Consider the following 26,104-nt stretch of genomic DNA (forward strand, 5'->3'; position numbering starts at 1 on the left):
ACGTAAGCATCGTCTATGTTCAACTTACATGGGTACACAATAATACTCATACACATACGTAGGACCTTGAAAAACTTTGTGGGAAATGTGACTTATGAAAACACTACACATGGCTTTCCAAAAATATTCTAAACTAAAATGAACTTACCTTTTTAATTCTATTTCCCCACAAACTTTTGAAAGACCCTCTTACAAGGAAACAAGGCTACTCAGGAGTACACAGCAGGCAAGAGATGAAGTCAACAGAGGTAGGTAACTAGTGCATATGATGATATTTAAGAAACCAAGTTTACCACTTCAAGATGTCCCAAGAGGGGCAGGTGTTTGGTCTAACAGTTAAGATGCCTACAACCCACAAAGGAGAACCTGGGTTCGATTCCTGACTCCGGCTCCCGGCTCCAACTTCTTGCTACTAGAAACCCTTGGGAGGCAGTGAATCAAGGGACAGGATTCCTAGCACCCTCACGGGAGACCAGGGTTAAACTCCTTGTTCTCAACTTCAGCCTGGCCCAGTCCCAGCCATCGCAGGCATTTAAGAAAAGAACCAGAAAATGAGAGCTGTCTGTCTCTTTGTTTCTCTTCCATTCAAATAAATCAAATTGAAATTGATGGTTAGAAAACAACAGCAACAAACATATTTCAGAAGAAAAATAAAAGGGAATGGGGGTGGGGGTGGGAACAGAACTCTATGTAGCACACAGAAAAGCAAAGAAAGATTAAGACAGCAATTAACACCATCTCTAAGACTGCAAATAGACCAGCAGTCAGGCGCTAACTCCACCCCAAGCACCAAAAGTGCCTCACAGAGAATGGCATGGAAGTGCTCCTGAAAGCAAGGAATGTGTAAGATGTTACTCATCGTTTACTTGCACACTCAGGTTCTTTGAATCTTGCTCCAAATGGCCTTTTCACATTAATTGGGCAGCGGACTGTGCAGAGTGAAGCTTCAGTCTTGTAGAACCAGACCCCCACCCCAAGGCTGGAATGTTGGCTCTAGTACTGGAATGGAGACTTTGGGCCCCTTGCTTCCTCCACAATCTCAACTTCCTCAAGGGTAAAACAGAGATTACAATATCAGATGCACAAGAGTCCAGCCTAGCACCTGGGAACAGTTGTAACACCACGAGACAGTGCCTGGGAACACAGAAGGTGCCTACAGGCCTGGAGTTGTTTTTTTTTTTTTTTCCATTATTGATGTTTAAATATTCACGCTGTCAACATTCAACAATTGAATCTCTTATCACAGGCCAGGTGTTTCTCTTTAGATAAAGCAGTATTTGGTGGTGCATTGTCTGGAGTAGCTGAGGACTTTTCTAATGGTAGAGCGAGGACAGCCTCTCTCTCTACCACTCTCAGGTCACAACCCTCTTGGGCTGCCCTCGACAGCTGCGGGATACACAGGTGCCTTCCGGATCTGAGGACTACTGGGCACTCATGGGAGGATCCTTGATTAACAACGCCAGGAAGGAGGCCAGCATTGTGCCTTAGTGATTAAGGCTGCAGCCTGTGACACTGGCATCCCATGTGGGTGCCCATCCCAGCTGCTCCACTTCGGATCTGGCTACTTGCTAATGTGCCTGGGAAAGCAGCAGAAGATGGCCCAGGTCCTTGGGCCCGCGGGAGACCTGGAGGAAGCTCCTGGCTCCTGGCTCCTAGTTTCTGCCTGGTCCAGCCCTGGCCATTGCAGCCATTTGGGGAGTGAGATGGGGAATGGAGGATCTCTCTGTAACTCTGACTTTTAAATAAATAAATCAAATCAATCTTAAAAAAAATCTCAGGGAGGACCATCCAGCACCCCACCCCCACCATGGAAGGTCTGTCTTACAAATCCAACTGATTTTAGTGACCCTGATACATCCTTTTCTGGAATTTAGAGAGGGGAGTGCAGTCCCAGCCATCAGAAATCACCATTGCCAACTCTGGACTTACAAACTGATCCAATTTTCATGCCACTCATTCCGACCCCTTGTTTTTCTCCCTCAGCATCAGACCATCTGTTTCTTAATCTCAGTCCCCATCTCTCGTACTCAGACCTTCCTCAATTTTTTCCTGCACATTTTCTATAGCCATCCTACAAATAATGGCCCCCTTCACTTTCTGAGGCCTAAGGTATTTATCTCACGAAGCTTTAGTGCTCAGCTAGGACCCCCAGAGCCTCCCCAACTTCTAGCAACATCTAGCAACCCTACTCAGAGAGGCCTCATCCACCCTGACATTGTTTTCAGAGAGACCACCCACCTGGGAGATCATTTGGGAAGTGAAGGCAGAACTACTGAATTTCATGATTTTCAATTGCAAATCTTTTAAACACACACACACACTCAAACACAAACACAGAGGAAAGGAAACTAACACCTCCTCTGCAATTCCCAAAATACCATCTGGGTAAATGTGTAGTATTTATTGCTTTAATACTAAGTTTACACCAAAATTTGTAGATGACTGGGACTGATTTTTGATTTGTAGACAGCTTAAAGAAAGCAACCAATTTATAAACATATTTTATAAAATGAACCACAAGGAAACAGTATTTGCACACTTAACTGGAGCTTGACTTGTTAACCAAACTATGTTGTAATCCACAAGGCAGGCAGAGAGAGCGAGCCACTACTGTGGCGCCTTCCACACCCAAGACGCACATGTGCATTCTTCCAGCCCTCACTGATTTTAGCAAGGAGCAACAGTTCCCAACTTCCAAACAAGCCAAAATGTAAGTGGGTCCCACTCCGATCCTGCATGGTGAAGGAGGTTCCTGGTGCAGCCCACCACAGGGTCTTGCCTCCTCTGCAGGGCAGCACAGCTGGGAGGACGGCCCCCACCCAGTGACACAACTGTCCACCTGGAAGGATGCACTCCCAGGCCCAGTTTGTAAAGCTGGAAGCAATCTATCCACCCTCCGCCCCAACTGACAGCTCTCGCTGGGATTTCTGAGCTAATAGAGGTCAGCTGTCCTTCTCCTGAGAGGAGGAGGAGGAGCCATGCTCACCAGGCATGTGTGTGAAGGTAGAACGACAAGACCAAGACTTTGGCCTCACAACGAGGTTCAACTCTTGGGGCTGTCGATTACCAGTAGCGTAACCTTGTTCAGGACACTTGACCTCTACAAGTCTGTTTGCACAGCGGCAAAATGGGAATAGCAAGCATCGACTTCCTAGCAGGTCAGAAGCTATGAAAAATACTAAGATTTGTGTAACCATTGCCAAGTGTTTTCCAAATGGGGTGGAGCTATTTACACCCTTTAAGAAGAGCCAAAAAGAGCAGCCATTTTACCACACACTTGCCAGCATTGAAAAGCCTTAGTCAGACAAGCTCTTAACGTTAGTTTCATGGGCCAAAAATGATCCTTGCCTTCATTAGCATTTTTCTGGCTACAAAGGAGGTTGAACATAGCTTCATACACTTACGAACCGTTTATAGTTTGCTCTTTTGTGAACGTCACGTTTAGTTTCTACAATTAGGGTAAACAAGAGGCCTTGTGCCTCCTCTGGAATAGAAATGAAAATAGATTTCCAAAAATGCTGTAACAGTTTGAGAGCATGCGTGTGAATTCATTTCCTGTCCTGAGGACTCCAGTAACAATTATCACCTTGTTATGATTCCATAAGAACTCCTAAAGTGGGACATGTTTATAGAAACATTTGTATAATTTTAGTATCAAACTTTGAAGTGTACTTCTAAATTACATGTTCATTTTCCCACGAGAATCTACAGATTGTGCATATGGAAGATTTTGAAATTTGCTTTAGAACCTTAAAGGTAACAGCCGAGGTGCCTCAGAGCATCTCCGATATCCCGCGAGTCTCGGGAAGCAACTCTGCAGTGTCCCAGGGCTCTTCCCTGGGCAGCACCTGCAAGCAGAGGGGAAAGGCCAGTGCCCTTCACTCCTCGCAAGTTCTCTTCCTCCTGAATGCCAGGGTTTTGGAAACTGCGTTTATTTCACTGTTTTCTAAATCCAATCCAGTGTGGGTGGGAGGAGAGAATATAAAACAAAGGACACACAGGCCGATGTTGCGGTGTACCAGGTAAAGCAGCCGCCTGTCCCATCTGGGTGCCAGTTCATGTCCCGGCTGCTCTTCTGTTTCAGCTCCTTGCTAATGGCCTAGAAAACGCAACTGTTTGGGCCCCTGTCACCCACATGGGAGACCTGGATGAAGCTCCTGGCTGGCTTGAACCTGGCCCATCCCTGGTCCTTGTGGCTACCTGGGGAGTAAACCAGCAGATGCAAGCTCTCTGTGCCTGCCTCTCTCTAACTCTTCCAAATAAAATAAATTAATCCTCTTTTTTTTTTTTTTTTTTAGTCAAAGTTAGAGAGAGGGAGAGGCAGAGGCAGAGGCAGAAAAAGAGAGGTCTTCCATCTGCTGGTTCACCCCCCAAATGGCTGCAACAGACAGGGCTGGGCCAGGCTGAAGCCAGGAACCAGGAGCTTCATCCAGGTTTCCTACGTCGGTGCAGAGGCCCAAAGACTTGGGCCATCTTCCACGGCTTTCCCAGGCATATTAGCAGGGAGCTGGATTAGAAGCAGAGAAACGAGAACTCGAACTGGTGTCCATATGAGATGCCAGCACTGCAGGCAGCGGCTTTACCCACTATGCCACAGAGCCAGCCCCATAAATCAATCTTTTTTTTTTTTTAATTTTTTTTGACAGGCAGAGTTAGAGAGAGAGAGAGAAAGGTCTTCCTTTTTCCGTTGGTTCACCCCCCAAATGGCCACTATAGCTGGCAGTGCACCTATCTAAAGCCAGAAGCCAGGTGCTTCTTCCTGGTCTCCCATGCGGGTGCAGGGCCCAAGCACTTGGGCCATCCTCCACTGCCTTGGCGGGCCACAGCAGATTGCTGGACTGGAAGAGGAGCAACCAGGACAGAATCTGGTGCCCCGACCGGGCCTAGAACCCAGTGTGCCGGCGCCGCAGGCGGAGGATTAGCCTAGTGAGCTGTGGTGCTGGCCATAAATCAATCTTAAAAGAAAACAAACCCTGAATGCTCAGGTTTGAACCCCAGATCAATTAAATCAGCATCTCTGGGTGAGCATCAGTAGTTAAAAAAAAAAAAAAAAAGGACATGTAAAAATGTCCTCAAAGAATAAATTTGATTAGAAAATCTGGGATAGTTTTCTACATGCTCTTAAGTAATGAATCTTTGCGCATTCTCTCAATTAACTCATCATACATTCCAAAATCTGCTCCCTACTGCAAAAAAACACATTGCATTTTGAGTCCCACTTCTATCCCCCTTCAAAATCAGCCAGCTCCAGACAACAGAGGAAATGTTTCCCAGGTATGCCTTATCTTTCAATCAATGCACAAACCTTTCATTATTTAACAAGTAGCTAAAAGGTACCCAACATTTTCAGCTACGTAGCAGGTAAAGAAGGGCCTACAGTCTCCCTGCTGCCAACAACTCTCCAGGACCACCCCTCTCCTCCAGCCAACTTGTCCTGGGTCTCACTGAGAATGCACACTGAGAACTCCACCGCCTTGCAATGCACAGTCCCCTTTCCGCCAGCTCCACCTCTGCGATGTCTGATAGCGTTAACTCTTGAGCCAGTGTGTAAAGCCGGGAACTGTAAAGCGTAGGAAGAAGTCTTCCTGCTGACACTCGCAGTCTCATTCCTCTTCCTCTCTGTCTCCTCCACTCATCTCCAACCCTGCCCTCGAAAGCTCTACCGCAGCACCCTGAACACGCTTTGTCCAACGCCTGCAGTTCTTTCCTTCCCTCTTCTCTCTGTGGGTCTGGTTTTCCAACATCTTTCAGGTTAGCATGGACAGAAAGTGAGGTGTGGAAGGTGTGGCAGGCACACTTCCCTTTCTTTGCCATCAGCCTCCGGGATGCTGTAGCCCCTGGATGCCGCTCCCGGTCCGCCCCCGCCCTCATTGCCAAGTTCTCCTTTCCACCTTCCTTCAATGCAATGACTTGGTCGCTGTGAGCTCTCCCCACTTCCCTAGCTCCTTTGCATCTTCTAGCTGCTAAAATCTCAGCCACACCTTCAACATCCCCACAACCCTAGAGTGCCTCCAATTAAACTGAGAGTCTTTCCAAATGAGAGCCTCTCACAGCCTGTGCGGGCCCTATTATTGCCAAAATATTTGGGGGAGCATCTGTCCAGCACTGGGGAGGCAGGGACGGGAAGCCAGAGCACCACCCCCAGAACCCATTCCCCAAGTCAACTAGGCTCAGACCCAGCAGTTAACTGAGACATCACCCACTTTCTGCCTTTGATCCCACACCTCCCCACGCACATGCAGGCCTACTCACCCCTCTCTTCTGATACTCCTCAGTCCTGGCCCTTGTGAGCCCCCTACCTGCTCTACTCCTTCCAGTCATCCCCTCTGAACTACCACTGTCCTTGTAAGCATAGACACAAGTCATTTCCAGCACAATTTTTGATGGTTTTGTGCTGCATCTTCAGTAGGACCAGATTCCCTGCCTGGCATCCAAGGCATCCCATGCCCTGGCCCCTTGGCCTTCCAGGCAAATGAATCAAAGAAGCTATATTCCCCCTAGTAACCCTGAACTTTTCCTTCCTGCATGAGTTTGCTCTGCCTCTACTGGCTTCCACCTTAAGATGGGAGTGAAGGGGCAAGCACTGTGGTGCAGCAGGTTAAGCTGCGCTTAGAAATACACCTGCATGCTGTTATCAGTCCTGGCTCCTCTGCTTCCAATCCAGCTTCCTACAAATGCATTTGTGGAGGTAGCAGATGGTGGCTCAAGTGCTTGAGTCCTTGCCACCCATGTGAGAGCCACTCTGCTGGTGTTCCGGGTTCCTGGCTTTGGCCTGGTCTAGCCTGAGCTACTGTGGGCATTTGGGGAGTGAACGAGAGAAAGAAGAGCAATCTCTCTGTCTCCCCCGTCACCTAGCCCCACCACCTGGTCATTTTGCCTTTCAAATAAATAATCATTTTTTTCTTTAAAGATTTATTTACTTATTTGAAAGGCTGAGTTACAGAGAGGCAGAGGCAGAGAGAGAGAGAGAAAGGTCTTCCATCTGCTAGTTCACTCCCCAAATGACTGCTACAGCCAGAGCTGCGCCAATCTGCACCAATCTGAAGTCAGGAGCCAGAAGCATCTCCCAGGTCTCCCATGAGAGTGCAGGGGCCCAAGGACTTGGGCCATCTTCTGCTGTTTTCCCAGGTCATAGCAGAGAGCTGGATCAGAAGTGGAGTAGCTGGGACTTGAACCAGCACCCATATGGGATGCTGGCACTATAGGCTGCAGCTCTATGTGCCATGCCAAAGCGCCGGCCCCAAATAAATAATCATAAGAAAAAAAGACAGGAGTGAAAGAGGACTTTCACTTTTCACTCTAAATACCTACATATCACCTAATTTTAAAAAAATAATTAACAAGGGTTACTTCAAACTTAAAAATGAGTCAGTTTCAAGGACTAATTTAATACTACCTTCTCTTCCTACCTTCCTGGATCACTCCTGCTCAAAGCAATGCTTCCAGATTTCTCTCTTTATTCTAAACACTCTTCTCTGAACTTAATGCCTCTTAACACTACTAACACTCCTCCTTCCTTAGTTTTCCAATCTTCTAGGACAAAAACCGGATCCAACAATCTTATCTCCCATGCTCCCTTAGCCATTGTTCATGATACACACCCAATAAATATCAGCCACAGAAATCGAGGTGTTACAAGTGAATCTTAAAAACATGCTGGACCACACTGCGGCTCACTAGGCTAATCCTCCGCCTCTTCCAGTCCAGCTCTCTGCTGTGGCCCGGGAGTGCAGTGGAGGATGGCCCAAGTGCTTGGGCCCTGCACCCCATGGGAGACCAGAAGGAAGCACCTGGCTCCTGGCTTCGGATCGGCGCAGCACGCTTGCCGTAGCGGCCATTTCGGGGGTGAACCAACGGAAGGAAGACCTTTCTGTCTCTCTCTCTCTCTCTAATTCTGCCTGTCAAAAAAAAAAAGGGGGGGGGGGCCTAAATTTCCCCAGTTTAACAAATAGAAGTTATCTGAACACTGGAATGTAAGTAGGGCTTTTCAATTACAGAAGATTTTCCAGTGGGCTAATCATTTGAATTCTTTTTTCATCCTACAATTCTTTTTGTAATATTGCACAATAAAGGCTGGAATATTCTTTTGTTAAAAGTTAGATCTGTGTGTATGTGTGTGTGTGTGTGCGCGCGCACGGGCGCAGGAGCTAGCCTGCTTTTTTCCCCGAAATCAATGAAGAATGAGACCAAACTCTTAACTTTCCCAAATTACAACCAACCATGTCAGATCCACCCACCCAAAGAAAAATGATGGATGGAGTTCAAAGTCCTCCCTAGAGTCTGTCACCAAATGTCATCCCAGCCATCCAAATGCCAAAACTCCAGCAACAGAGGCAGGGCCTCTCCAAAGCTCCCTCCATGTGAAAAGCCCTCATTAAACTCGGAGTTATATTTAGAAAAAAATGGAACAGAAGTTATATTTAGATGAAACGTCTCAAAAGAATTTTACCAAAAGCAGCATGTTTACTCTGATCTTCTAGAAGGAAAGGTTTTCCTTAGCTTTCATGTACAACTCCTGACAACAATCTCTCTATGCACACACAAAGGTTGCTGCTTGGGCCCCTTTGTGTCTGGGAACAGGAGCATCCAGGACATGGCAAGACTGTCCATGGGAAACAGTTGGACACAAAGGACTTAAAGTGAGCCTATGGCACAATTTCATACGGAAATCTGAGTTGAGGGGGTCTGAGAAAGGCAAGCGCAACGTGTGCTTGGGGTACATGACAGCAACTACTACATTCATACACCGGACAGAAAAACCAGACACCTCCAGGGTGGCTCTGCCCGGATGTGTTCCCTTTCTAAATGTCACCAGCACGCTCCTGCGGTGCACACACGCAAACTGCTGTCCTTTGGCAGCAAGCTTGTGGAATCACAGTCCACTTTTCTTTTTGGCTCTTTTTCATCTTCAAATTATTTCTGACACCCAGTTTCTAATGTGCTCATTGACATTTTCCTGACAAAATTCTAGCTAATGGCACAGAGGTGGTTTGGTAAACCTGTGAAGCCTCTTAGTGAATGAATGGATGATTTCGGGCGATTACATTAAATAGTGAAAAATGGTTGGTGGCAGTTCCTCCTCTCTTCAGAGGCCCCAGGGTCCCAGGGGCTGCAGATAAGAAGCACACAGCTGACAGGCTTGGCACACACCCCAGGTTAAGGGGACCTCTTTTCTAAAGAGCCTCAGGAAGACGCCACTTCCCAGCATCCCAGCCAAGCCAGAGTGGAGGGCAAAGGTGTTGGGGCCTGCTGCCTGCTGTTCCCAAGGTCCACCAACACCCTCAATATAATCCAGCCATGCTCCACTTTTGCTTCTGGCTGGGTATTTCCAGAAAGTGTTAAAGCAGCAGAGAATTGGGGCTACTCAAATTTATACAGCTTACAGATCTTATAGCAGCAAAACCTAAAGCTGTATAATTTGGACCTAAGATACCAAAAAGAAACACTGGGTCATATATTATGCCAGGTACCTTTCCCCCAAAAAGCCACCAGCTAATGCTTCTTCCCCATCCCTATCTATGCACATCATCTTAGCAAGCTGAGAAACCAAATGAGGGCCACTTCCTTGGCACTTATCATCCGTCTACAGTGAGAATTACATTAATACAAACACCCAGAGGAAAAAACCATCATCTCGGCCCTGCAGTCCGGACAATCAAGCGCTTACGTGTTTCCTTACTGGCCATGATCCCCAAGGACAGCACCCAACATTAGAAGGTTTACTGCACTGAGCTAACTACCCAAAACTTCCCAGGACATCAGTGACCAACAGGCTGGACTTTGAACACAGCAAGAGGCATGAGACGCACAGAAATGCTAGGGAAATTCTTCTGCAAGAACCACTCACCAGGGCACAAGACAGAGCTATAGGAGCGGGATGCTAAGTCCTCAAGAGAGGGCATGGTGGGTGTCGTGACTGCCCCAAAAGGGAGGATGACGACACTGGTCGGGGCAGGGAGCAGTTGCATGGATGAGTGAGGACGCAGAAAAGAAGGCTCGGCTTCCCCAAGGAGGGTCTCCAAATCCCACCCAAGCCAGGATCTGACAACCAGGAATTCCATTGCAGCCATCAGGGGAGTGAACCAGCAGATGGAAGAACTTTGTCTCTCATACTCGATGTCTGGAACCCTACCTCTCCAATAAATAAATAAAATCTTTAAAACAAAGAAATAAAGAAAATGTTTCACTTGGACTGTTTGACCGCGGGGCAGCAGACAAAGCAGTTGTCGCAGTCATGGTCCTAGATGTGAACTAGAAAGCTGGGAAGAATAAAACGCCCTCAAGGGAACCGGGTGTTAGAGGAACAACCTGCTGCAGAGGGACAGTCACAGCTGGCGACTTCCCCATCACTGGGACCTGGCTCAGGGCTCACACCCAAAGCTGGTGCTTGCTGGTCCCTCTCCACCCCCCTCACTCCCCGCTTCCTTCCTAATGGTAAACGTTAAAGCGGCATCTTAGCGGCACAGCTCTCCCCGCAGCCCCCAGCCCAGAAGTTTCAGCAGCTCTCCATCACCATTTGCAGGCACCAGTACCATAGCTGCCACAGCCTGTTGGGTTCCACTTTTAGGTGCACTTCTTTTCATCCGATTGGGAAAATGCAACAGCCCTTAGGCCCAAATGCAGCTTTCGCGAAAAAACGACACACTCAGAACTTCCCGGGATGCCCCAGTCCAGCAGGCCAAAGCGGTGCGGGCCATGTTGTACCACCCACTCGCCCTCCAGCAGAGCTTGTTCCCACACCCTGTCTTGCAACAAGAGCGCCTAACAGAAACCCGTCCCCGCGCCCCCCAACCGAGAATGGACTGGCACGGGCCCTGAGAAGCAAGGTGCGGAGCGACCCAGCGGCAGGACTCCGGCGCCGGGCGCACAGTGGGCAGGCGCTCACCCAGTTATCAGCCGTCGGCCCCAGCACCTGGGCAGGGAGCCTAGGGACGGGTTGGCGGCTCCGGGGACACAAAGGCTTCGCCCGTCTCAAGCTGTGCCCCTCGCAACGCGGGGGGCGGGAGTCGAGCGCCTGAGAGGGGGCGAAGGAATCCGCCCTCATTTGCACGTCGTCTGGGGCCCGGTCAATTTGCTTAATCACCGCTCTAAATGCCAGCGCGCAGCACACAATGCGCGCCCATTAACAGGTTTAAAGTGTCCCAGCGCTCGCTTTAAATGAGAAAAGCCGGCAACAAAAGGGGGAAAAAGCCAAGTTCCTCAACTTGAAGAATGCTTCGGGTCGCCCTCGGGATTCTCTCGGCCAGTTTAAAATCCAGGGCTCCGCCGCAAAGTTGAGGCCCCGGCAGCGAGGGCTTGGGGGCGGGAAACGGGGTTGGGAATAACCCGCCACCACCACCGGGTTTCTTAGGAACCAGCTCACAGCCACCCAGTGAACTCGGGGAGCCGAAGCAGCGTCGCCAGCCCGGCTTCCCCAGCCCCCTGCCCAGCTGCCAAGGAAAGCTGACCGAGTTCTAGAAAGGAAAACGAGACCCCCAAAGCAGACACTAAACCCAAGCTCTCCTCTGCGGCGGGCGGACTCCCAGAGGTCAAGGAGGATCCCACAGGTGGGGCCCCATAGCCTCAGCCCGCAGCAGGGGAGAAGTTACAGCAACTTTCCTTCCATCCAGGCAGCGGCCAGCGCAGCCGCCCCAGAGCCGCGCAACTCCGCAAACAAGTTCTGCCCGCGAGCGGCGCAGGAGGCCCCATCCCCCACGCCACGGCCGGGCCGGGGGCGCATCCCACCGGCCCAGGTCCCCAGCCGCCCCGGCGCAGCTTGACCGACGCTTACCGTGCGCGCTCCTCCCGGAGACAGGGGTCCGTTGGAGAGGTAGGGGCTGCTCAGGTCCGGGATCATCAGGAAGGGGTACCCAGGGTAAGGGGGGCCCTTGAAGAACGCGCCGTCCTGGGGCCTTCTCACTGAGGACAAGACCAAGGTGGGGTGAGGCCCGGGTCCCCCGGACAGCGCCACGGCACGAGGAATCCCACCCCCGCCCCGCAAACCCAAGCGCCCCCGACGCGCGATCCAAGGAGGCCGCAGGGCAGGGACTGGTCACTCCTGCAAGGGGAGCGCGGGCCGCGCGAACCGAGGTGCGCGGCGCAGCGGCGCCGGGAGTCGAGGCTGGCCAGCCGGGCACGTACCTTCGGCGAAATAGTCCCGCGGCTTCTGGAAAGCGTCCCGGGAGGGCTGCGGGCGCCTCTCCGCCTGCGGAGGAGACACAAAGGCGAGGGCGGGTGAGCGAGCGCTGGGCCGGGGTCCCCCGGGGGCCGGCCGCGGGCGCCTCCTTACCTCCGAGTCCGAGCTGCTGCTCTGGTTCTCCGACTCATTGACCAGGGACGACTTGACCTCGTCTAGGTCCCGCTGCGCCGAGGCGCTGTCGCTGCTCGGCTCCTGCTCCTCGCCCCCCTCGTCCTGGAAGGGGATCAGCTCGTCGTTCGCTCCGAGGTCGTCCCCTCCGCCGGCCGCACCGGCGCCCGAGCCGCCGCCTCCCCCGCCGCCGCCGCCGCCGCCACCGCCGCCGAGCTGGGGCATGGTGGGGCCGCGCGGGCCGGGGCCGCTGCTCTCCGAGCCCCTGGCCGCCCGCGCCCTGCCCGGCCCGGCCCGGCGCCCCTCCTTCCCGCTGGCCGGCCCGCTCCGCTCCGCTCGCCGCCGCCGCAACAAAGTTTTGACAGGGCGTGGCCCCGCGGGAAGCGGGCCCGGCGCTGCCCGGCCGGGGCGGGGGCGGCTCGGCTCGGGCCCCTGCGGCAGCGCCGAGCCTGGGGCTCCCCAACTCGCCGCCGCCTGCTCCGCCGGGGCGTCCCAGCGCCTGGCCCGCCGGGGAGGGGCGAGCGGGGAAGGAGGGAGGGACCGCGCGGCCGGCCAGGGGGGCCGGAGGGAGGAGCCCGGCTGCAAGCTGACACCCGCGCGCCCGCGGAGCCCGGAGAGCCGGCGCGCACACTGGCGCTCGCCCTGGCTCCCCGCTCGCTTGCACCTTCCGGGGGCTGCGTCGACCGCGCCGGCGCCCCCTGCCCGCCAGCCCCAGAGCCCGGACGGCCCCGTCCCCGCCCCTTCGCAGCCCCTCAACTTTCTTGCCAAGAGCCCCCAGACTTCTGCGCGAAGTCGCGCCCCTCCCGCCGTCCGAGCGGCCGGCACTGCCCCCTGCGGGAAAGCCTCGGCCGCGCAGATCCGCCCCAGCGCCCGGCGTCCCGGGAGCGCGGGGTCCCGGCAGCCCCGGGCGCCGCCGCCGGATGCGCAGAGCCGGGGACGGAGGAATTCCTGGCGCTCGGGAACGTGGCGGGCGGCCTCCCGCCCCCACCCACCTTTCCTGACGGGGTCTCAGCGCGCCCCGCGCCCCAGCCCGGCTTTCCCACTAGATCCGGGTTTCCAGTCAGCCTCGATGAGGTCCCCAAGATGACTCTTTCCTCTGTGGTTGGGAATTAAGTCCTAAATCGAATAATCGCTCTCTTGGGTTTAGAAGGGATTCGAATTCGCTTCATTACGAGGTAGAATTATCTGACCAGTGACTGCCGAAGCCGTGTACTTGGCTAACTCGGCAGCACGTGAACGTGAAGGAGGCTGCCCAGACGGCTTCCAGGCAAAGAAACGCTGTCACAATGAATGATAGTAAGATACCAACCCTCTGCAGCCAGTTCGGAAAGTCTGAACAACACTTTCCCTCAACCCGCACTAGCCTTGCTCACCGGCATCTGTTGCTGAGAGCAGACTGGAAGGCAGCGGGGGAAGAGCCGAGACCGCTCCAGACCCAGCCGACAGAGAGGACTTCCCTGCGCGTGGAGAGAGCCAGGTCACTCCGAGGGAGACAGGGAAAATGAACCCTGTGACTTCCTTACAGTGAGAATCCACGTGGAACCACCCAGGCAGAAGGAGGCCCCTCGGCATGTGGGCCTAAAATGGTTTTGAAGAAATACCCCTGAGTGAAAGACTTTATTTAGCACTCACTACTTCATTTTTGTTTCTCATTGATTACACACAAACGATTTGTCTCTACCTAGGAAAAAAATCTGAGAATGGAATGCTTTTTAAATTTATTAAAGATGTATGTATTTGAAAGGCAGAGTTTCAGAGAGGCAGAGGCAGAGGCAGAGAGAGAGAGAGAGAGAGATCTTCTACTCACTGGTTCACTCCCCAAATGGGATGGCAACAGGCCAAAGCCAGAAGCCAGGAGCTTCTTCCGGATTTCTCACGTGGGTGCAGAGACCCAAGAACTTGGGCCATCTTCTGCTGCTTCTCCAGGCACATTAGCAGGGAGCTGGATCAGAAGAGGAGCAGCCAGGACCCGAACTGGTGCCACAAGTGGAGGTTTAGCCTACTACACCACTGCATAATGCATTTTTTTACACCATATAAGAAGGTAGTCTCATAGAATGCTGCAAGGCGCTGGCACAAGGGCATAGCAGGGGACGCTGCCGCCTGCCTTTTTTTCAGAAAGAGCAATAACTCTCATCCACAAGTTCACTTCCCAGATGCCCACAAATAACTGGGGCGGGGCTTGGGCTGCAGCCAGGAATTAAATCCAGGTCTCACATGTAGATGACAGGTACCCAATTACTTGAGTCATCACCACTGCCTCCCATGGTTCACATCAGCAAGACGCTGGAATCAGGAGCCACCAGCCCACAATCAAGCCCAGGCACTCTGATGGGGGATGCAGATGTATTAACTGCTAGGCCAAACACCTGCTCCCTTGAATTGTATATGCTTTTTAAAAAATTTATATGTATTTTCTTTTTTTTTTTTTTTTTTTTTTTTTTTTTTTTTTTTTTGACAGGCAGAGTGGACAGTGAGAGAGAGAGACAGAGAGAGAAAGGTCTTCCTTTGCCGCTGGTTCACCCTCCAATGGCCGCCGCTGCAGCCGGCGCACCGCGCTGATCCTGGCAGGAGCCAGGAGCCAGGTGCTTTTCCTGGTCTCCCATGGGGTGCAGGGCCCAAGTGTATTTTCATTGCATTTGAAAGGCAAAAAGAAAGAGATATTCCAACTGCCAGGTCAATCCCCCAGAGGCCCACAAAAGCCAGGACTGGGCGTGGCAGAACCCAGGAGCCTGGAACTGTATCTGGGTCTCACACATGGGTGGCTGGGGCCCAGTCTCTTAGGCCATCAACTACTGCCTTCTCAGGTACATTAGCAGGGAGCTGGACGCGAAGTAGAATACCTAGCACGCTGATATGGGATGCCAGTAACTTACTCACTGTGTCATAGCACCAGCCCCAGAACTGTCTTCTGTCACAGGTGTGAGGAACAGAAGTCCAATATCAGTTTCCCTGCATTGTAGAGACAGGTGTTGTGGTGCAACAGGTTAAAGCTACTGCTTGGGATGCCCGCATTCATGTCAGAGTGCTGGGCGAGTCCCAGCACCTCTGCCTCTGATCCAGTTTCTTGCTAATGTGCCTGAGAGGCAGAGATAATGACTTAAGTTCTTAGGCCCTTCCACCCACAAGGGAGACTTCCATGGAGCTCCTGGCTCCGGGCTTCAGCCTAGCCCAACCCCAGCTGTCACAGGTATTTGAGAAGTGAACCACAGGATAGAAGATCTGTCTCTGTGTGTCTCTCCCTATCACTCTGCCTTTCAGATAGATAGATAAGTAAATCTATATTTTTAAAAAAGAAAAATAAACCAACTCCCCCTGAGGGCTCCACAGGGACTGTGTCCCTTGCTTCCTCCTCCTAGCAGTTGCTCTCTTAACCTGTGATCACATCACTCCAGTCCCTGTCTCTGTGGTCAGGTTGCTGTCTCTTGTCTGTGTCAAATCTCCCTCTTTTGCAGGCTGGCATTGTGGTATAGCAGGTTAAGCCGCTCCCTGCAACATCAGCATCACATATAGGCGCTGGTTCGAGTCCCGGTTGCTCCACTTCCAATCTAGCTCCCTAATGCACCTGGAAAAGCAGCAGATGATGACTCACGTGGTTTGGCCCTTGTACCCTCGTGGGAGACCCAGCAGAAGTTCCTGGCTTCTGGTTTCAACCTGGCCCACCCTTGGTATTTGTGGCCATTTAGGGAGTGAACCAGCAGATGGAAGATTTCTCCTCCTCATGCCCCCAATTCTGCCTTTTGAATAAATCTTTTTAAATGTTTTTAAGAACCTCCCTCTTTGGTGGGGGGAGGGGGGATAAAGTATCACTATGTTCCTAAATCTGTATATTTGAAATATATGAAACTTGTACAACTTAATAAAAAATTTTAAAGATTATTTGTTTATTTGAAAGTCAGAGTTACACAGAGAGGCAGAGAGAGAGAGATAGAGAGAGAGAGAGAGAGAGAGAGAGAGAGAGGTCTTCCACCCGTTGGTTCATTCCCCAGATGGCTGCAACAGCCGGAGCTGTGCTGATCCAAAGCCAGGAGCCAGGAGCCTCTTCCTGGTCTCCCACACGGGTGCAGGGCCCAAGGACTTGGCCCACCTTCTTTTTTTTTTATTTTTTATTTTTTTGACAGACAGAGTGGACAGTGAGAGAGAGAGAGAGAGACAGAGAGAAAGGTCTTCCTTTGCCATTGGTTCACCCTCCAATGGCCGCCGCGGCCGGAGCACTGCGCTGATCTGAAGCCAGGAGCCAGGTGCTTTTCCTGGTCTCCCATGCAGGTGCAGGGCCCAAGCACTTGGGCCATCCTCCACTGCACTCCCGGGCCACAGCAGAGAGCTGGACAGGAACCAGGACAGAATCCACCGCCCCGACCGGGACTAGAACCCGGGGTGCTGGCGCTGCAGGCAGAGGATTAGCCTATTGAGCCGTGGCACCGTCCAGCCCATCTTCTACTGCTTTCCCGGGCCATAGCAGAGAGCTAGATCGGAAGTGGAGCGTTCAGGACTCGAACCGGTGCCCCTATGCGATGTGTCACCTCAGGTGGCAGCACAGCGCAGGCCCCGATAAAATTTCAAAAAATTTAAAAATCCTTCCTTTTTTCCTTATTAGGAAGGACACTTGTGATGGCACTGGGGGCCCACCCCACTAATCCTGGATAACCCACCAGTGTCAATAACCTTAATTTAATCAGACCTTTTCTTAAACATCCACATGTTCCAGGGATTAGGTCACTGACCTTTCTTCAGGAGTGAGCCATTATCAGCCTACAACTGTCAACCTCAAAGAAATGCAAATTAAAACGGCAGAGAGAGACTATTTTTCATCTATCAGATTGGCAAAGGCAGCGGGAGAACGATAGCAGCCAGCATTGGCCTCCGGTGCTGAGAGGCATGTGTGGCTGCTGGGCGTGCCATTGTGTGAGGTTTCTGGAGGGAATTTCGGCAATACCTGTGAAAATCTTCTAAAAGTAGGCCGGTGCAGCGGCTCACTAGGCTAATCCTCCGCCTTGCGGCGCCGGCACACCAGGTTCTAGTCCCAGTCGGGGCGCCGGATTCTGTACCGGTTGCCCCTCTTCCAGGCCAGCTCTCTGCTGTGGCCAGGGAGTGCAGTGGAGGATGGCCCAAGTGCTTGGGCCCTGCACCCCATGGGAGACCAGGAGAAGCACCTGGCTCCTGCCATTGGATCAGCGCGGTGCTCCGGCCACAGTGCGCCATTGGAGGGTGAACCAACAGCAAAAGGAAGACCTTTCTCTCTGTCTCTCTCTCTCACTGTCCACTCTGCCTGTCAAAAAAAAAAAAAAAATCTTCTAAAAGTGTAAGTGCTTTGACTCGTCCATGTACTTCTGGGATTGTGTACTGAGAACGTAATCAGCTTCACGAGGAACCTGCAGAAGTGTTTTCCCACACTGAGAGGCGACGCACAACCTCGGAGTCCTCAAAGAGGAAACTGTGACATAAAATCAAGGTGTATTCATCCAATGAAATGCTGTGACACCGTGGAAAGAGGCTCAGGATGGTAAGTGAACGTAGTGGATTAAAATTAACATAGAGGGACAGGTATTGTGGCACAGCGGGTTAGGCTGCATCCCATCAGAGTGCCTGGAGTCCCACCTCCACCTCTGCCTGTGATCCAGCTTCCTCCTTCTTCTTCTTCTTCTTTTTTTTTTTTTTTTATTTTATTTTTTGCCAGGCAGAGTTAGACAGAGAGAGAGAGAGAGAGAGAGAGAGAGAGAGAGAGAGAAAGGTCTTCCTTCCGTTGGTTCACTCCCCTAATGACCGCCACAGCCAGCGCACTGCACCGATCCAAAGCCAGGAGCCAGGTGCTTCCTCCTGGTCTTCCACACAGGTGCAGGGACCCAAGCACTTGGGCCATCCTCCACTGCCTTGGCGGGCCACAACAGGGAGCTGGACTGGAAGAGGAGCAACTGGGACAGAATCCGGTGCCCCCACTAGGACTAGAACCCCCGGGTGCCGGTGCCACAGGTGGAGGATTAGCCAAGTGAGCCAAGGTGCTGGCCCCAGCTTCCTCTTTATGTGCCTGAGAGGCAGCAGATAACGGGTCAAGCACCAAAGCCCTGCCATTCATGTAAGAAACCCGGATAGAGTTCCTGGCTTTTGGCATTGGCTTGGCCCAACCCCAGTTGTTGCAGGCATTTGGAAAGTAGCCAGCAAATTGAAGATCTCTCTCTCTCTCTCTCTCTCTCTCTCTGTTGTTCTGCCTTTCAAATAAACAAAAATGAATAAACATTTTCTAAAGTTTGTGGTAAATGGAATTAAAATAATTTTTAAATATTTCAAAATTTTTAAAAATAATAAATAAAAGTAACATGGGCTTCTGCTTCCTGTTCTAATGAAGTGTTGCGATGACACTGACCCTTCCATCAAGAACAGCTATAAACTTTGGGTAAAACACCAGCACAGGGGCCGGCGCCGCAGCTCACTAGGCTAATCCTCCGCCTAGCGGTGCCGGCACACCGGGTTCTAGTCCCGGTTGGGGCGCCGGATTCTGTCCCGGTTGCCCCTCTTCCAGGCCAGCCCTCTGCTGTGGCCAGGGAGTGCAGTGGAGGATGGCCCAGGTGCTTGGGCCCTGCACCCCATGGGAGACCAGGAAAAGCACCTGACTCCTGGCTCCTGCCATCGGATCAGCGCGGTGCGCCGGCCGCAGCGCACCGGCCGCGGCGGCCATTGGAGGGTGAACCACCGGCAAAGGAAGACCTTTCTCTCTGTCTCTCTCTCTCACTGTCCACTCTGCCTGTCAAAAAAAAAACAAAAAAAAAAAAAAACAAAACAAACAAACAAACAAACAAAAAAAAAAACACCAGCACAGGAGCAGTGTGAGGAAGAAGAAATAGAAGCAACCCCTGGACCCATCAAAGCCTGCACACAGCCCCACACCCGGTGCTGCCGCCATGCCCAAGAGAAACACTGAAGGGGATGCTGGAGCTAAAGCCAAGAGAAGATGCACAAGGCTGTTTGCTGGCCTGCTCCTCCACAGAAGAAGGCCCTGCAAAGAGGGGAGAGGTGGTACCGAAAGGGGAAAATGGAAAAGCTGATGCTTCAAGGATGGAAGCAACCTGCAGAAAACGGAGACACCGAACAGCCTGGGCACAGAAGGCGACGATGCTGCGGTGCTGCAGGTGCTGAGTGAAGCGTGTGCAGCTGGAAATTCTCTCTCTCAGTGAGTTTTATAAAATGCAAAATTGTGCTTTACTTTTTTAAAAAAAAAATCTATGTATTTATTTGAAAGAGTTGCAGAAAGAGAGGGAGACACAGAGAAAAGAGAAATCTTCCATCTGCTGGCTCACTCCCCACATGGCCACAATGGCCAGGCCAAAGCCAGGAGCCAGGAGCTTCATCCAAGTCTTCCACACGGGTGGCAGGGGCCCAAGCTCTTGGGCCATCTTTTACTGCTTCCCCCGGCCATTAGCAGGGAGTTGGATCAAAAGTGGAGCAGCTGGGACTCCAACCGGTGCCCATGTGGGATGCCAGCATCAATGGCGGCAGTTTTACCGCCAGCCTGTTTTACTTCTTTTAAAAAATGGTATTGAAATGCTTTTGTTAGCACACAGAACACTTCACTGTTGTGGGGGAAGGGACATAGGTCACTAGGAGAATGTCTGTGAGGCTAGATTGATGGGGAAAACACCTCTCCCTCTGGGTGTTCAGAGACTTCCTCTTGGCTCCCAGGGGGATGGACTCCATGCTGTTGACACATGGAGCTGCCACGGTGGCACAAACACCTTGAGGTGTGGGAAAACTAAAATCTGTTTATATGTCTTCCACCTATTTTCAGCATAGACTTAACTCCCTTAAGCCCAGATACCTTTTGGGGCCTGGCCCCCAAAACTTGTGACCAGCGTATCAAGCAATCTGGACCTCACAGTGACACCATGGAGATGGCGTTCCTCCGAAGAGCAACAGTTCCTTCTCTAGACTGGATCTTCAGACTGATAATTCTGCCATTTTCATTTCATTTCCTGAAAGTCAAGGTCAGCTCATGAGAAGTCCTTCAGCAACAGGCTAAGTGTGAAGTGGCAGCCCTCTCTCCAAACCCTCCCTGTTCAGAACCCAACATGAAGAATTCTTGGGATCTCGTGGCGGCATTCTGCTGTTGGTAGAACATTGAAGAAGGTAGTTGGAACATTGATGTGCACTGTTAATGATCATCTCCCCGTGTCCTGCCTAAAATATCCTATGATTGTTTATGAAGAGAATTGTTAATAAAGCTGAATACAGTTTGCCTTGGGGAAAAAAAATACCAAACTAAGAAGACCACAATAAGGACCAGCTGATTTGAAGGCAGGACTTGGAGAGCCAAGGAACCAGAAAGCAGGGCCAGGGTTATGGTTTAGCCAGTAAAGCAGCTGCCTGTGATGCTGGTGCTGGTTCAAGTCCCAGCTGCTCCACTTCCAATCCAGCTCCCTGTTAATGGCCTGGAAGAAGCAGCATAAGATGGCCCAAGTGTTTGGACCCCGCTACTCTCCATGGGAGACCCTGATGAAGCTCCAGCTCCATCTGACCCAGCCCTGGCCATTGCAGCCATCTGGGGAGTAAACCAACAGATGAACGATATCTCTTTCTCTCTCTCTCTCTCTGTGTGTGTGTGCCTCTCCCTCTCTCTAACTGCGACTTTCAAATAAACAAATGGTGGGCATTATGGCACCGTGGGGTAAGCTGCCACTTGGGATGCATGCATCCCACATCAGAGTGCTTGGGATCAAGTCCCACCTCCACTCCCCACTCAGTTTCCTACTCATATGCCTGGGACATAGTAGATGACAGCCCAAGTACTCAGATTTATACCCACATGGGAAACCCGGATGGAGTTTCTGGCTATTGGCTCCTGGCTTTGACCTGGCCCAGCCCAGGTTGTTGCAGATATTTGGGGAGTGAACCAGCAGATGAAAAAATTGCTGTCTCTCCCTCTGTCATTATACCATATATATATATATATATATATATACACACACACATATATATATATAATTTTTATAAAGATTTATTTATGTATTTGAAAGGCAGAGTTACAGAGAAGCAGAGGCAGAGGCAAAGGCAGAGAGAGAGAGACAGACAGACAGAGACAGAGAGAGAGCTTCCATCTGCTGATTCACTCCCCAGATGACCACAACGGCTGGAGCTGGGCCAACCCGAAGCCAGGAGGCAGAAACTTCTTCCAGGTCTCCCATGTGGGTGCAGGGGCCCAAGCACTTGGGCCACCTTCCACTGCTTTCCCAGACCATAGCAGAGAGCTGGATAGGAAGTGGAGCGGCCGGACTCGAACCGGCGACCATATGGGATGCCAGCACTGCAGGCCAGGGCTTTAACCTGCTGTGTCACAGTGCCGGCCCCTCAAGTGAGTTTCTATCTATTGCTGTGTTGTCCCCTTGGAGCATTTGGTAATCTGCAGCATCAGGGAGGATGGTCAAAAAGACAAAAACTTTCTACAGCAGGCAAAACGTATAGACAGTTACCTATTTTTGTATGACCTGTGAGCCAAGAATGTGTTGGAAAAAAATGTCAAAGAAGGATAATATTTTTTAGCATATGAAAATGATACAAAATTCACATTTTAGTGTTGACAAAGTTTTATTAGAATGCAGCTGTGCCCATCAGTTTACATATTATCGATGGTGGCCATCACGATACAACACAGTGTTTAGGAACTGTAACACGGACCATCTGTGATGCTCTCCTTGGATGATACTTCCATTCAGCACACTACAAATGCAGTGACAGAGTTTCATATGCTGTATGTATCTCTGTACTGCAACGTTTTATGTTAGTTTTTCACTACCAGTGCATTCGAGAAAGGTAGACTATGAGTATTGTGCTATTTAAACACAGTGACTCATAGATTATTTTGTTATCAAATTAGATGACAAAGCATTGTCTTTGTTATGCAACAGCACCAGCTATGCTAAAAGAATATATGTCAACATTCCAAGATAAAGCACTCATCACAGTCTTCCCAACGTAGAGGAAACAAATGATCAGAACAATTAGCAAATTAAAATAAAAATATCTCATCAAACCAAAATTCATCACAAAGTTTCCTAGATGCTCCTTTGTTAGTCAGGCAAGGAAAGCTATTTACTGATGGCGAGTTAATTACATTGTATTTGATTGCAATAGCCACAGAAATGTGTCCAGAGAAAATAAACTTGTTTAGCCTTTCATCGTTGCTTAAAGAATTGAGGACATTGGAAATAATAATAGTCAATCAGAAAATAAGGCAGATAATTGCAAGTGGTTTTGCTTGGTTATTTTTTATTTTATTTTATTTATTTGACAGATAGAGTTAGACAGTGAGAGAGACAGAGAGAAAGGTCTTTCTTCGGTTGGTTCACTCCCCAAATGGCTGCTACGGCCGGAGCTATGCCAATCTAAAGCCAGGAGCCAGGTGCTTCTTCCTGGGTTCCCATGTGGGTGCAGGGGCACAAGCCCTTGGGCCATCCTCTACTGCCTTCCCCGGCCACAGCAGAGAGCTGGACTGGAAGAGAAGCAATTGGGACCAGAACCTGGTGCCCATATGGGATTCCGGCACCACAGGCAGAGGATTAACCAAGTGAGCCATGGTGCCGGCCCTTGGTTCTTTATTTTATGTAAATTTTTTCCATTTTATTTGAAAGGCACAGAGACAGAGATAGAAGAGATCTTCAACCTGCTATTTCACTCCCCCAAAAGCCTGCAAAAGTCTGGGCTGGGCCAGGCCAAACCCAGGAACCCAGAACTCAATCTGGATCTTCTATGTGGGTGACAGGAACCCAAGTAGTTAGCCCATCATCTGCTGTCTCCCAGGGTGTGCATCAGCAGGAAGCTGGATCAGAAATGGATACAGGATTGGAACCCAGGTACTCAAATAAGGGATGTGAGTGTCCCAAGTGCCTACTAATCACTGCACCAAACAACTGTCCCTTTGCTTCTTAATAATTGACATAGCTGAAAATTTAGCTTACTTATAGAGTCGATTATAAACTTTTAAAAAATGTTTGAGAGTTAGGGACAGAGTGCTCTCATCCTTTGTTTTCTACTTAACTGCCCACAATAGTCAAGACGAGTCCAGGCTGAAACCAGAAGCCAGGAACTCCATCTGTGTCTCCCACATGGGTGGCAGGAACTCAAGTACTTGAGCTACTGCTTACAATGCTGGCATTCCATATTGGAGTGTCAGTTCAAGTCCTCACTGCTCCACTTATGATCCAACTCCCTGTTAATACATCTGAGAAAGCAATGGAAGGTAGTCCACGTGCTTGGGCTTCTGTACCCATGTGGGACACCAGGCTGGAGGTCTAAGTTCCTGGCTTCCTCCTGGTCCAGCCCTGGCCATTGAGGCCATTTGAGTGAATCATCAAATGGAAGATCTCGCTCCCTCTCTCTCTGTCTACTGCTCTGCCTTTCAAACAAATAAATAATTCTAAAAAAAAGGGGGGGGGGCAGTGCTGTGGTGTAGTGGGTAAAGCTGCTGCTTGCAGTGCTGCATCCCATATGGGCGCCAGTTTGAGTCCCAGCTGCTCCACTTCCAATCCAGCTCCCTGCTATGCACCTAGGAAAGCACTGGAAGATGGCCCAAGTCCTTGGACTCTAGTACCCACACAGGAGACCTGGAAGAAGCTCCTGGCTCCTGGCTTCAGATCGGTCCAGCTCTAGTTGTTGTGGCCATTTAGGAGTGAACCAGTGGATAGAAGATCTCTCTCTTTCTCTCTGCTTCTGCTTCTCTTTAACTCTGCCTTTTGGGTAAATAAATCAATCTTGGAAAAAAAAAAGAATTTGGAACCCTCATACACTACTGGTGACAATGTAAAATGGTGCACCCACTTTGTAAAATTGTCTGCCAATTCATTAAATAGCTAAACATAAACTCATTGTATGATGCAGCAATTCTACTTCTGATTATATATTGCAAGAAAGTTGAAAATACATTAGCACCAAAACCTGTCTATGAATGTCCATAGCAGCTGCTCTGGATTGAACTTCTAACATTTATATATTGCAGCTCTAACCCCCTTTATGACTGTATTTGGAAATAGGACTTTTAGGAGGTAACTAAGGTTAAATGAAGTCCTATAATTGGGCTTCTAATTTCATAGGATTGGTGGTTTTATAAGAAGAGAAAGACTCCCTTTCTGTGAACACACACAAAGGAAAGACCATGTCAGCACACAGTACAGTCAGGAGGTAGCCATCTGCTAGCCAGGAATGGGATCCTCACCAGAACCCAATTGTGTCGGCACCATGATCTCAAATTTCCAACATCCAGAACTGTGAGGAAGTAGATTTCTGTTGTAAGTCACCAGTCTATTTGGTTATGGCAACCTAGGGAGACTGAGACAGCCTCATGACTCATAAGAGCCAAAACATGGAAACAACCCAAATGCTTATCAGCAAATGAATGGATAAACAAACTCTGCTATATCCACACAATGGAATTTTTTACAATAAAAAGAAACGAAGCATTGATATATGTTACAATGTGTGTGATCCTTATGCTCAGCCAAAGCAGTTCGCGCCAAAGGACACATATTGTGCAATTTCCTATGTATATGAAATGTCCAGAAAAGGCAGGACCTTAGAGACAGGAAGTGATTAGTGCTTACCTGAGGCTAGAGAGGTGGGAAGCAATGAGGGATTGGAGAGGCACAGGTAAGGGGTATGGGCTTTCTTTGTGAGACTGAGAAAATAGTCTTTTACAAAAACACACAAGATATATGTATGCATTTATTTATTTGAAAGGCAGTGCATTGGTGGGGGGGGGAGGGATCCCTCTTCCATTTGCTGGTCCATTCCCCAGATGGCCAGAACTACAGGGTGTGGGCCAGGCTAAAGCCAGAACCCAGGAGCTCCATCCCAGTCTCCCACATGGGTGGCAAGGACCTCAAGTACTTGGACCATCTGCTGCCTTTCCAGGTGCACTGACAGCAAGCTGGATCAGAATCAGAGCAACCAGGACTTGAACAACACTCCAATATAGGATACCCCCATTGCAAGCGGCATTTTAACCTGCTGCACCAGAATACTCTAAAATGTATTCTGGTAAGGGATACACAGCTAAATAAACTGAAACCCACTGAATTGTACATTTTTTAATTTTTAAGTGTTTTATTAACAATATTCAAACTATAACAAAATATGATATATTTTAGTATTCTTTTGTGATATAACTCTACTCAAAAGAATGAATTTTCTTTTTGTAGGATAACATATCTTTTTTTAAAGATTTATTTATTTGAAAGGTGGAGTTACAGAGAGAGAGGGAGAAACAAGAGAGAGAGTGGGAAATATCTATATTCTGGTTCACTCCCCTTTAAAAGCTGCAATGCCAGGCTGAAGCCAGGAGCAGGAACTCTGTCCAGTCCTCCCACATCTGTACATTTTTGAATACATGAATTGTATAGTATGTGAATTATATCCTAATAAAGCTGTTAGAGAGGTTTTTAAAATCTCTTTTCAAATTGTGCTTGATAGGGGCCAGCACTGTAGCACAGTGAGTTAAGCCACCACCTATGATGCCTGCATCCCATACCCTAGTACTTGTTCGAGTCCTGGCTGCTCCACTTCTGATACAGCTCCCTGCTATTGTACCTGGGAGAGCAGCAGAAGTTAGTCCAAGTGCTTGGGTCTTGCCACCCATGTGGGAGATCTGCATGTCAAGTTCCAGGTTCCTGGCTTTGGCGTAGTTTAGCCCTGGCCATTGTGGCCATTTGGGAGTGTGAACCAGTGGATGAAAGATCTCCTCACTTTCTGTGTGTGTGTGTGTGTGTGTGTGTCGGTGTGTGTATGTCTGTCCTTCTTGCTCTGTAACTCTACCTTTCAAATAAATAATAATTTTTTTTA

At 50.0% G+C, this 26,104-nt stretch overlaps 1 protein-coding gene across 1 annotated transcript in view; it reads right to left on the reverse strand.

The window, feature by feature from the left end:
- The window catches only part of TCF7L1 (transcription factor 7 like 1), a 169,052-nt gene extending 156,407 nt beyond the window's left edge, over positions 1-12,645 (reverse strand). The window contains exons 1-3 of the mRNA XM_008254182.4: positions 12,269-12,645; positions 12,121-12,184; positions 11,771-11,898 (exon numbers count right to left, since the gene is read on the reverse strand). Coding sequence (XP_008252404.3) covers positions 11,771-11,898; positions 12,121-12,184; positions 12,269-12,511 — 435 coding nt within the window. The 5' untranslated portion in view covers positions 12,512-12,645. The remainder of the gene's footprint in view (positions 1-11,770; positions 11,899-12,120; positions 12,185-12,268) is intronic.
- Positions 12,646-26,104: the final 13,459 nt, after the last annotated feature.

Source organism: Oryctolagus cuniculus, chromosome 2 (genome assembly GCF_964237555.1).
Source record: "Oryctolagus cuniculus chromosome 2, mOryCun1.1, whole genome shotgun sequence".
Classification (NCBI taxonomy): Eukaryota; Metazoa; Chordata; class Mammalia; order Lagomorpha; family Leporidae; genus Oryctolagus; species Oryctolagus cuniculus.